This window comes from Antedon bifida, chromosome 1 (assembly GCF_963402885.1).
Source record: "Antedon bifida chromosome 1, ecAntBifi1.1, whole genome shotgun sequence".
Lineage (NCBI taxonomy): Eukaryota > Metazoa > Echinodermata > Crinoidea > Comatulida > Antedonidae > Antedon > Antedon bifida.
In genome coordinates, this window is record NC_136226.1 from 1,235,221 (window position 1) to 1,248,257 (window position 13,037).

Genomic DNA, 13,037 nt, shown 5'->3' on the forward strand with positions numbered 1-13,037 from the left:
ATATAAAAACATATCAAAACCTACAAACAATAATGATTAAAATTTAGATTAAAATGTTTAATGCCAGATGTCATAGAAGAGCAAAAGGAATGATTGGTAAGAACAATATATTAATATAAATAGTTTGTTGTAAAAAAAAATATTCAAGGAAAATATCAATCATCTTTATTCTTTAGAAACAGTTGTTCAATAAATAAAATATTAATAAAAATGAACTTATTATAATAATAAGTTAATTTGATTTGATATACACTCTATTTATAAATCATTATCACAGTCTAAATCTTGAGTACGCAAACATTATGTTAACCTCTTCAAACTTAATTTACAGTCAACACATTACATTACTTATTTACTGTCATGTGTATTCATACCGTGACATAAGTTCATTTTATGTCATCTCTATATCAACTGATATGTCCGCAAAATTACTCAAATGGTCTTTTTCTTGTGTACATATCAAGGACTTTCAAAATCAAAGCCAAGTTTATTAGTTTTAATAATATTATTTTAAGTTGAACAATCATTTTATCTTAATTTAATTCATTCTGAATTGAGTTAACTGATTGTATTTATCTTCTAATTCCATTGTCACGCAAGTGATCTTTATTGATGAATGAATAAGTAATATTGCGGGATCCAAAATGGAAAAAATATAGCAAATGTAGCAAATATACATTAAAGATCTGTCTACAATATCAAACTAGCTTGACAAAAAAAGTGTGATATGCCCAAATATGATAGTGATATGCCCAAATATGGTAGTGATATGACATCATATGTCTATATATGGGCACATCACATTTGTTTGTCAAACTAGTCTGATAGTGTAGACAGAGCTTTAGAGATGAAGATTTGAGTAGGCCTATAACCTAGCCACTACACAAAATCTTTGTTCTTCAGAAATTAGAGGGAGATTTAAAGAAAGAAAGATGACCTATTAGTTTTCAACTTCTTGTTTCCTCCTTTTCCTGTACTTGTTGACAAGAAAATATGTACTTTATTATGTTATGTAATATCTACTGTTGTTGAGGGTAGTATGCCTAAAGAAAGGGACAGTGAATGTTACTATAAATTCCTCATTTTTCAGAAAATCCACATGATACACGCCAAACTCAAAGAAGAAATGTGAAACATATATTTTAGTCATAAGTAGACAATTAAGAAATGTCTTGTTGAACTTCTGCCATAAACTTTCATGAGTTGTCTTTTTTCTGAGAACCCAATTTTTTTTCAGAGGTTAATCAATGTTCAAGAAAAGGAATCATGAGTTACCTCATTTCTTGGCACTTGTTTTCTGGGAACTAATTTTTTTTGCAAAAATTGAATAAATGAATTTGTAAGAAAAGGAAACTATCAAAGATCCTAATCTTGATAGTAAAAAATCAAAAAACATTTTTTACTATAAACATTTTTTACTATAACTCAATAAAAAGACAGAATTTGTTATTTTTATTTTATTGTTTGAAAACTATAAATTCTGATGAAGATGTTTGAAGGATAATAGATAACTTAAGATGGATAAACAAAAAGAGGGATTAAAAAAAGGTTGCCCGATTGATTAAATGCCAAGAGGGTTTATCAGTCTGCTAAGATTATCATCCTACGCATATCAAATCAAACTAGACATTATTATTATTAACATAATTAAAAAGTTTATAATAAGAATGAGGACTGTTTACCGCAAATGAGACAAACCTAGTTTTACTTTCTAACGTGGACTGTCTTTCGTATTTAATTATTTTGAAGAGTTATACAAAATGAATGACGTGTCTAGTACCCAATTTAGCTGTCAACCTCTACGTGCATTATTACTACAACATTCAAAATGACATCACAATAATGTTACTGAGTCATTGGGAAAATTGCCATTGTTAAAAAAAGGATTCTTTTTAAATAAAAGGTTATTGTAATAGATTTTAATTGTATTGTTTTAATACCTGAATAAATATTTACCTAATAAAAAAAATATAACATTTTTATCATTTATTTAATTAGCTTCTTCTTCTTCTAGACACAAGGCCTAACAAATAATGTATATGACCCCAAATATAATCCCATGCTCCTCATGTATAATCCCACCCTAAATATCCTGATGCCGTGGGATTATACTCCGTCATATATGGCATAAGTATTTTACACTAATGTGAATATCTAAAAAATTTTAATTTTTTTTTAATACAATATATTATATAAATGCTTATTGAAAAGAGTATACAAATTACACATAACAAATTATTTAAATGATAAAAAGAACATGAATATTAAATATCAAAATATGTTTTATAAATAAAAGTCATTCTAGCATCATAGTGAGATACAAACATCAACATGAAAAAACCTTCCAGAATTCAATCAATACAAATAACAAAAGCACTCAAGAGGAATATCCAGTCAATAAATAGCAGACGATGCTATCCCATGGATCTTACCTTCTTTATTTTCTGGTTATTCTTTTCCCATTTCCATAACATCACAGCCATAATTGTTTTAGAATTTGTTACGTATTTAAAATCCCTGTATTAATCTCCCTGCCATCCAGCAACAAAAACAACCCTTCAAATAGCTGCCATCCTTTTAATTCTGACAGCTCGTCTATGTACATACTACAGTACATAGATTCTATAGTGATTTACTTCTACCAGGGCCTTTGGGCACAACCATTCATCAAAAGGGGTGAGTAGTAATACATGTATTAGACAACTGTGACTATCCAAGCGTAAATCAATATTACAACCTTCTAATACAATGACACTAAGTATATACTTAATTATCCAGGGACAACTATAAATAATTTAATTATTTTACAATTAAATAAATAAAATAATAAATTAATTGGAATTAAAAATGTAAAGAATTATGATTTGTTATCCCTTGGTAAAAATGATTCATTCCACAATATTTTCAATAATTTTACTCAATGAAACAGCATTGTATTGCTTGGAATATATTCATGAATAATGAAACGGTCTTTGAAAAGAGGGTTAATTTATCTGCTACCATGGCAACATGTGCACATCATTCTAATCATTATTGCAAATAATTAGGTGATTAAAGATTGGTTGAGAAATAAAAAGAGCACTTCTCAGTTGTCATGACTACCATGGAAACTAACATAAAGTAGGATTGAAATTACATGATATGAAGGTTATGAATTATGCAAATGACCAACATCTGCTAATATATAATTACGTAAAAATCATATTTTGTAACTAAACATGAAATATATGTCAATAATGCTATATCTATATTAACTCCATGCATTTGTTTATATTACTACAGAACGCATACATCGTTTCTCCTTGTGACTTTTTGGATAAAAAAATTCTGCATTCTTACATTTATTATTATGGAAAAACACTGAATATTGACAATTACATTCATTTTATTATTTTAACTCTTCAAAATCAACTTATATTTTGTTAATTTCGTACATATCTAACACAGCAAAGTAACTCGTCAAACAGCATTTGTTTAAATCCTAAAACAATTATTTCCAGCACTATTTTTTGTTACATTACGTTATTTAATGTTCTATTGATGTTTTAGTAATCAATAAATGGAATGAAACATATAATTATTTTAGTGTCAATTGGAATAATCTACAATCTTTTAAAATGTATGTATTTTTTGTTATCTAATTTAGGTCACAAATTTCCATACAATTGTCCGAACTCACGACAGGTCAACTTGGGTCACAAAAAATTAGTTTCTAATAATAAATCTATCAATGAATTGTTCAATCCAAATAAATTTTGATCTACAATTAAATGGGACACACATGTGTGCATTTGTTGTACTGTTCAAAGCCGACTTTATTAGTGCGTGCTTAAATACCAGCTTTGTCTATAAATTAAGTGCTCCTTATATAAACTATCGCTCCAACTAAAGCCTCTCGTCAATTAGAAACTACAGTAACTTTTCTCATTTACCTACACATCTGAGCGTTGGTATTTCATCCAAAACACAACATCAAGTACATATTATGATATTTTATCATCTAATACTGTATGCCTTATAAATTTAATTTATTTTTTTTAAGAAAAATAAAATACGCAATTATAATTTTGTATGTAAAATATTTACACGGCTGCAGATCCAGAATATTTAGCTTTTTTAGTGTTTTTTTTAAAGATAATTATGGCTGGGTGGGTGGTGGTAGAGGGGGTGTCCTATTGTTAATATATTTTTAGTCTAATCAACCTCAACAAAATAACCATTATTATAAATTAATTTTTGTTTCTATAATAATGTCTATTGGGTAATAACAAATATTAATATAATATTGATTATACTGCTGCATCCCAGGAGTACCATACTAAATCCACTTCTATGCTAAGGAATTTATGTGAGATAATTGGCATAGACATGATGGTGAGTGGACAGTAGAAATTAAAGAGCTAGCTACTAGTAACACACCAATATAACTATAGCAAGTAGCCTAGAATTTTAATTTGCACATCCTATACTTAGCATTCTTTCTAGCATCCTTATTTTTATAGCCCACTTTAGTGATATATGCAACAACGCCTACATGTAAACTTAAATAGATTATTAATTAAATTCTATTTTTTTGGAGAATACTGAATTTTTAAATAATTGTTTTACATCAGTTTACATAAAATAAATATGTCATGACAAATCAGAAATGATACATTAAACACTTTAGGACAGAAAGTCTGCTGCAAAGTTCAATTGGTCGAGCGGTTCAGGCAGGGGCGCCGTTTACCGTACTTAAAGCGCGTCTTCTCGCATAAGGACTATAAACCGTAGGTCCAGTGTACTTCAAAATAATTGTAATGGCATGTGCTCCTCTATTGTTGAGATAATCTTCAAATTGTGCATTTTTGTTGAAGTTTTTCTCTCCTCCTACATTCTCTATTCAACTAACATTGGCACACAAACATAAACAGCTATAGGATGTGAACTTGTAAAATTTGCACTTTAAATTGAGGTAGTTTTCAACGCGTTGTTTTCATTGTACACACAGCCTGTAGTCCATGGCAGCTGCTCTGCAACATGAATCTATTTCTATTCAAATACTGTAAAATTGCTTTAGTGTTTTATCTCACGCAACACTAAGGTACCTTTGGTATATTACACCTGGCATGGATGAACAGACCGGATAGTTCAAACACGGAGTAGCTCCATGGTTCAAACATCGAGTAGCTCATTGGTTCAAACATGGGGCATAAAGCTGAAATGAACTGGGAGTTAGTTGATATAAATATTATTATCTATACAATTTATATCTATTTTAATGTAATTTATTATCTAACAATATAGTATTCAAGCAGAACCAATTATACAAGTAATCAATTTATCAAATAAGTCATCCAATACTATATTTATCTTCTTTTCTAATTTATAATCATGATAAATCCTGAAACACTCTTAAAACCAAAACGAAAAAAAGTACAATTTAAAGGCTGGCATGAGCATGGGGGAATGCACTTCTTAAAGAGGTGGAACTAACGTATTGTATTAGTAAAACAGATACCACCTCACAAGCAATCTTTTACTAAAGGATAGGCAAGAAATCAAAACTATGTGTTGTGATGTTTCTTAATGCTCTCTAGGTCTTCTGCTGCCTTGTTTTTCAAACTGTTGAAAGCATATATAGGGATATTTTATTTTATTTTTTGCATTTAAAGAAGGGAACTCTTCTGCACCACGAAAGCATACATGAGTCCAGTATCAGTGATGCAGCAGCCACAAGAAATAAAGTGGTGCGGTTGCTGCAAGAAAAGGGAACAATCCCCTGTGCAACCCACAGGGTTGTCAAAGGCTTCTGTGAAAAAGTGGTCAGGTTGATACCTTACCAACCGTACTGGTGGCTACAGCCCTCTCCATGTGGACCAGAAATCAACTTCACTTTACTTGGAATCAAAAACAAAGTAAAGACTACTGCAAGGTTTAAGTATCAACTTAAATCATTAAGCATTTGGATTACATGTAAAATGACAACTGTTACAGCAACGTAAAGGGGAGTCTTAGCAAGAACTTAACCTAATTTACTTTCTTCTATTATAGATTACAGCATTCTTGTTCTACCAGGTGGCTACTAAGATGCAATTTAGATATGAAATAGGTACATCAAGTGGTATCAAGATCTGGAGATGACATAATATCAATCCATCTCAAGAATGATAACAATCTTAAAGATAGTAGGAGTAATTAAATTATCTAGGAATTGGGGTGGGGGAAGGAACTATGGAAAATTATAATTTAACTTGGGATCACAACACAATATTTACTTCATCATTATTTATTATCACCAATGGACAAATGGAAAATATTGTGTGACTTTGTTCCTGATTGTCTTCTTAATGTGCACATTTGTAAAAAAGATTCATCAGATTTCTATGAAACGAAAATTAATAGGTAAAAAGGTAAAACCTTACTTCTACGTCATGGCAGAGACTTCAATAAAAGTAATGATTTACCTAAAAATGATATTTATTTTTATAAACGATGTGTACATTGTGTATTGGGACCATGTTCCTGTTTTTCTTCTAAATTCTGGAGCCAACCCTGAACAGTCTGTGTCGATAAAATAACTTTCTGAGGGTGAAATTAATGTTTTGCTTACTATTATTTCAATTTCAACAGTAGTTTAAAATCAAATGTTATTTTATAACATTACAATGACATTAATTTAATTTTGTAAAACTGTCCAGTGGCATTCAAATGATTGATGATAATTTAAAGCTGATATTTAATTGCCAATAAACATATTTTCCTACATCAAATATCCGTAAATTTAAAAAAACAGATACATATAACACTGTGAACAACCATGCTATATATCATGTGAAAAGTAATCATCTTATATTCACTTCAGGCAAATAAATTTAACAAACTGACAGCGTTTTACATCCTCTCATTTTAACCTAATGTATTTATCATAAAATATATTTAGAAAATTCTATAACAGCAGCCGTGTTATATATTCAATTTATGTAGCTGCATTTTCTACATAGTGAATTGATAAGATTAAGTGTGTTGAAAATTGAATTACTTCAGTATGAACATTTTATAATTAAAATAAATTAAAAATGTAATTTTTATTTTGGACTGTAGCCTATTTGGTTCTAACAACAACCAGGTGACATAAAGTCATTTTTTCAATATATTAAAATTGACAAATGTGCATGATGCTAAAATACATAATAAGACTGTACTTGGGAAATAAGCGTGAGCTAAAGTAATGACTCATGGATAATGGAATAATTATGTTTATTCTTAGGCTGACAACTAATTGGCCTACGGAATTATTGATTAATTTCTGAAATGTATGCTTGATATGCTCTGTCATAGACGCTGGCAATCTAACACATTTAAAATAGGTTACATATTTAAATATGATATAATATTAAAATTATGCTGCATATTACATAAATTGTATATTATGTAGAACAATATTAATTTGAAACCCGAGTTGCATTTAAATGACTGGTTAGTTATTTTTTGTATTTGATGCATATTAATTTCTGTCCGTCATAGACGCTGGCAGAATTATAAAATTTAAAATAGGTTAGAAATAAAGAAGTTAAATATAATAATAATACAGTGAAAACAGTGATACATTTTAAAAATTCTATTTTGTTTTGGTGTTTTTTTTATATAAATATGATAACACATAGGCCATCATCTATCAATAAAAACATAGAGGGCAGTATACGATTTTTTTTTTTTAAACCAGAAATGAAACACCAGATTAAAGGGAGCAAGATGTTGATATAGCTCCCTTCACCTTGCCATTTCCTGTAACGGATAGCCATGAAAAAAAACACCTCAAGTAAAGTTGCTTGCATATCTCAGTAACAGAAAATATGAATTTATTCTTGCTTTTGTGGACTATAAAATGTGCTATAGAACTTCATTCTATAATCTAGATACACATTTTTCATGAAGTATGTCCTTGGCTAATATCAGTTTTATTTACCATCACCCTTATCCAATCAAGTTTGGTCTATTTACCTTGAGTGCTGGTTTTCAAAACCTATTTCAGTGATTTGTTTGTTATTGCATTACTTTTATCCAATATCTTTTTATTTCAAAACCATAATAACAATTTTTGGTCAAGGATCAAAAACCACAGACGATGTCAGTGACCTACTAGCCATGACAAACCTTTCATTTTTAAAATCTATCATATAAAGTCAACATAAGTGCTTCCTCTACTTTAGAAAAAATAAATACATTTAAAACGTAAATGCTCAAAACATTATATGGAAACAGAAGCCATTGCTAATGGGAACATATCCTTATTGAGAAACATACAAATTACAATAATGTTTATATATAATATTCATCCATGTTTAATATTAGAATATAGTAAATTGGGTAGAAAACCTGACTATCATACAGAAAGAACCGATAAGAACAACTTCCAGTCCACTCTGTAAAGAGTACCTGGTTGAAAAATACTAGAGGATAAGGCGGTGTGGAACAGCCCATTCCCACAATCTATCACATAAAAGTTCTGTCTTCACTATCAAACTTTATGTTACAAAAAAATGGGACGTGCCCACATATGGACATGATGGTGTCATATCACTACCATATTTGGGCATATAACACTTTTTTTTGTCAAACTAGTTTGATAGTGTAGACAGAGTTTTAGTACAATGAGCTAACAGCGCATTCCCCTACATTCAGAATGAATACCAAATAAACAAATATATGAGTACATAACAAATGACACTTATCAAGCCTCTCAAGGTTCAGCTTAACTGTACAAATATTAAAATTATTGACAATGATCACCATGGCAACTCTTTAACAAATTGCTACCAAATCTGTACCTGACCTTCATATTAATAAAAGACCATTAGCTTGTCCACCTGTCTGACCATTAGTTTTACCAACTGCCCTGTTGCTATACAATCATTAATCCTGATGTCATGGTAACAAAATGAATGTTCTGTGAACATTACTAATTCATTTACTGTATATCATGGACATCTTAAATCTCCGGTTGGTTGCATTTTAGTTTTCAGGGACATTTAATTGTAGCTCTAAATATTTTAATTTGCGATGTCTGAAAGTATATGCTGTATTAAAAAAAACCCATATGTTGATCTTTTTTTCTGTTTGCTGTAACAAAGTATTAGTGACTTATAAATCATATCAGTGTTACTACTGTATTTTTAAAGTTTCATACAGTTGTAACTATAGAGGGCAGCATACTAGTTTAAAAAATATATGGCTTGCTATACTGTTAACATCAATTACAGTACGTTGAGGAGGTGCGCTTGCAAAAAAATTGTTCTCTGGAAGACAAAATATTCCGATCATAACACTGAAATGATAATCAATCAATCAAAATCAATTTATTCCACAAAACTAAGGATATGTAAAAATATGTCATCAAAATGTTTTGGAAAAGAGAACTCAAAATAAGTAAAGACCCTTAAAAACCAATAAGGTAATAAGAAGTAATTAATGTCAATAACAACAAAAACAAGAATAAACCGGGAAGCTGCTAACAGAACCTTGATTATTATAAAGTATAGGTCTATGAATACAAACATAAATACACAATTTCAAAAACATAGCATTTAATGTACCAGGTTGACTACAAAATAGAACAAAATTCAGGGTTTTATTATCCCTTTTCAAAATGTTTTAAAACACCATTGAGGATTGTCTACCACAGTGCGTTTCCTATGTCAAGCACACTGTAATAAATCTCCTTTATAATGTTCATAATAGGACAATGTATAGACTTTATGTCTTTAAGTCACAATCACAATACTAAGAATGTTACCACAAGCACAATCATTCTTTTTATTACACATACTAAATTCATTAATTTAAATAAGTTTCTTTTCCACAATTCTCACACATTTTGTGTTTATAAACAATCGTTATACTTTGTGGTTTTTGGAATATAGATTATTCATCTACCATAACTTATGTTTTTATGAGACACAAGAGGGCAGCTTACCGACAAACTTTCTTTTTTCTAATAAACGTCACTTTATGTTTTGAAATTTTCTACCAAAAGAAGAGTAATTGGTGAGATATTTTCCCATCTTGTGACATAATATTTACTTGAAACATATTGAGTTCCGGGTAGGACTCCATTGAAGAAGAAGCACTAACATACTATTAACAGTTTTGCAAAAATAGATATCAAAAATTAATTCATAATTTTACTTTAGTTTTCAAAGGAGAGAGCAAGCGTCCCAAGCATTCTAGGATCTGCCCTAAGACTCGACCTCCACATCACTAGCCTTGCGTCCATACCTCTATACCACTAAGCTACTCCACAGTAGTAATACAATTTATCATCCAATAGGAGAGTTTAATCCATTAAATATTACAACATACAAAATTGAAAAGATTATGAAACTGGACAGCGTATTAATAAATTGTGTGAGCGAAGAAGCCCATACAGCGCTTCATTGCCAAGGTAAAAAGGTTGGAATGGTGTAACTCATGAAATTACCGGATTAACCGCTTTAAAAAGGCACCAACAGTTTTACTTGTAGATTAGAATTTGATCGAGCATCTTACAAACGCATCACTCTCTTATCTTTTTTATCAACTAATGGTGTCCATATTTTAAAAAATTCTATCATAATGCACTCGATTTTCAGTGCTGTAGCTCCACATGACAGATTTTCCATTTTGTTTTCTATAAAATTATAAAACATTTTTTAAGAAGTTCTGTACTAAACCCACATTAACAAACACCTGACAAAAATATTTTCTAAATTGTTGTATTTGTTATTATTTATGGTATTGAAAGGAAATAACTGCTTATAAAACTATTAGCATGACATATGTTATAAATGTTATATTTGGAGGCTTGAACAGGTGTAGAAAGGAAAGTGCAAACCACATGAGACTTACAAATAAGGAAGTTAAAACAAATATTTTAAAATGAAAAATAAAATTGATGATGGTTTTAACCCAGTTAGGTTAATGAGTAAGCCAGTCCTTAAGTATGTACTTCATTCATACAGCAGGTTAAAAGTAATTAAAACTTCAAAACAAAGTTCTATAAAATGGTTTAATACGGTGATGGTGAAATGTTGATTTTTATTAAACTATTAAAAATGAATTCAATACACTAAAGAATCATAAAGGGTGCAAGGTAATACACAAACTGCGCATAAAATACCAACAATTGCCATTTAATATCCCAGGGTACAAAATAAACCTAATTGTTTTATTTTAAGTTTACCTGAATAAACAGTGTTATTGGCACTAAAAACCTCAAACAATCTATCAATAAAACTTTCAATTTAAAACACAATCATCTTTTGAAGGATGTTGGACGTATTTTGACATTTAGAGCTACCTGTGTGTGCAAACCAAAATTAATGAAATCAAGTTTATAATATGTTGTTTTTTTACCTCCTTGAACCCCTTATTAGCTCCAACTAAAAGCTGATTACTTCAAATTGGGTGGTAAAAATAAGAAAAATGCACACGAAAAACTGTTATCGCTGAAATAATTAAAATACGATTTATAATACAAAATGGGTGTAAAAATCTCTAAACAGTAGGGCCTAATTTTTTGACGTGCGGAAATGATTATATGCACATAATGATATAATCATGCACATGTTTAACTGGAAACTGAGGAAATTTGGATAATGCTCTTTACAGATCACACGACAGCTAGCAGTGCCTACCAGATCACTAGACCAGGAGACGATTCCTATCCACTCTTTTTGAATTGGGTACCTTCTATAATGTGCCCTGTATGTACACAGGACCAACAGCTTTACATCTCATCCAAAGGGTCAAACAATGAGAGTAAAGAATCTTGCCTAAGAATATAGTCAATATGGCACAGACAGACTTTAACCCATACCTCTCACTTCATAGTTCGATCCCTAAACTGTTACGTCATATCACTCTAATAAACATAGATAATAGCAAGCCACTAACCTGTTTGATGTCCAATAAGATGCTTCAAGTATGCTCAGTAAAATCCTTCAAATTCAACCAATTCAGAAATTTCAGGCTAACACTACACACACATTAATCCATGCAAAAGGAAAGGGATGGTAAACTAAACCTAATATGAAGGAAATACAAAAAGTAAAATGGTAAATGAAACTGAGTTGCAATACCTTATCTTACCACATAAGTTTTATTGCAAGATTGGCTCTGAATTGATGAATCACACAATAAATTTTCAAAAACAAAAGGAGAAACCGTTTCTAAGAAAAGGCGAGTAGCCATTACAACTATCATGTCATCAGGATGTTTATAAATCAACAGATTGCTACAAAGCGCCTTTCTTTACAAAAAACAAACTTCATCTGATCTACACTATCGGGTTGCTAGTGTTCATGTCGTTGAGGAAACTTTATATTATATCCAAAGGCATTTTCCACTTACTCGTACACATTTCCAAACACATGCTTATTTCCCTGCACAAATACCATGTTTATACACAAGAAAGGACATCAAAATATTTATGTAAAAATAAATGTTGGAAACGGTAGCCCATTGGACCATGGCGGTTTAAAAATATTTAGGATGGACCTAAACATTTTACTGAAAGAGAGAGTATTTACCAGCGATAACACTGAAATAGAATAACATGAAATAACAAACATGAACAAAATGTGAAAAGATGAAATGCTTAAATCTTCTAATCTAATTTTAATAGGACAAATTGTTAAAAGAGATAACAGATGAATTAATGTTGTTTGTATCTTGTATTAACTATTATTATTTTTATAAACATAAAGTTTGAAATGTTGTTACAATGTTTTATCCAAATTATATTCTACCTGTACACTATATAAAGGAAACAGTTTTATCCCAGAAATGACAATGTTACCCCATATTATAGGGTTCAACGGCCGAGAATTTCCTACTTAAACGTCACTAACATCATCCGTTGTTAACTCAACTGCATAATGTATGAGGCGATAGGCAATATATCTGACTTACTACTATAAATATACAATGTAAATTGGATACAAATGTGCTCATTTTATGCTTAAAATGTATGCTGTTATACAGAATTTGGTTTTTATAATGGGCCATTTCAAAAATAT

The 13,037-nt window shown here is 30.2% G+C and overlaps 1 protein-coding gene across 8 annotated transcripts in view; it reads right to left on the minus strand.

Annotated features, from left to right (window-relative positions):
• Window positions 1-13,037, minus strand: part of LOC144836905 (neuron navigator 2-like) — a 155,339-nt gene that overhangs the window by 126,133 nt on the left and 16,169 nt on the right. Inside the window, exon 1 of one of the 8 annotated variants that reach the window (XM_078691891.1) lies at window positions 11,914-12,020. The exons of 6 other annotated variants lie outside the window; for them this stretch is intronic. Coding sequence is in view for 1 of the 2 variants with exons in the window: in XM_078691850.1 (XP_078547976.1) it covers window positions 2,433-2,483 (51 nt within the window). In the remaining variant the exon portion in view is untranslated. Of the gene's footprint in view, window positions 1-2,432; window positions 2,572-11,913; window positions 12,021-13,037 lie in introns of those variants that run through there. One more of the 8 variants, XM_078691850.1, reaches the window with a different exon arrangement.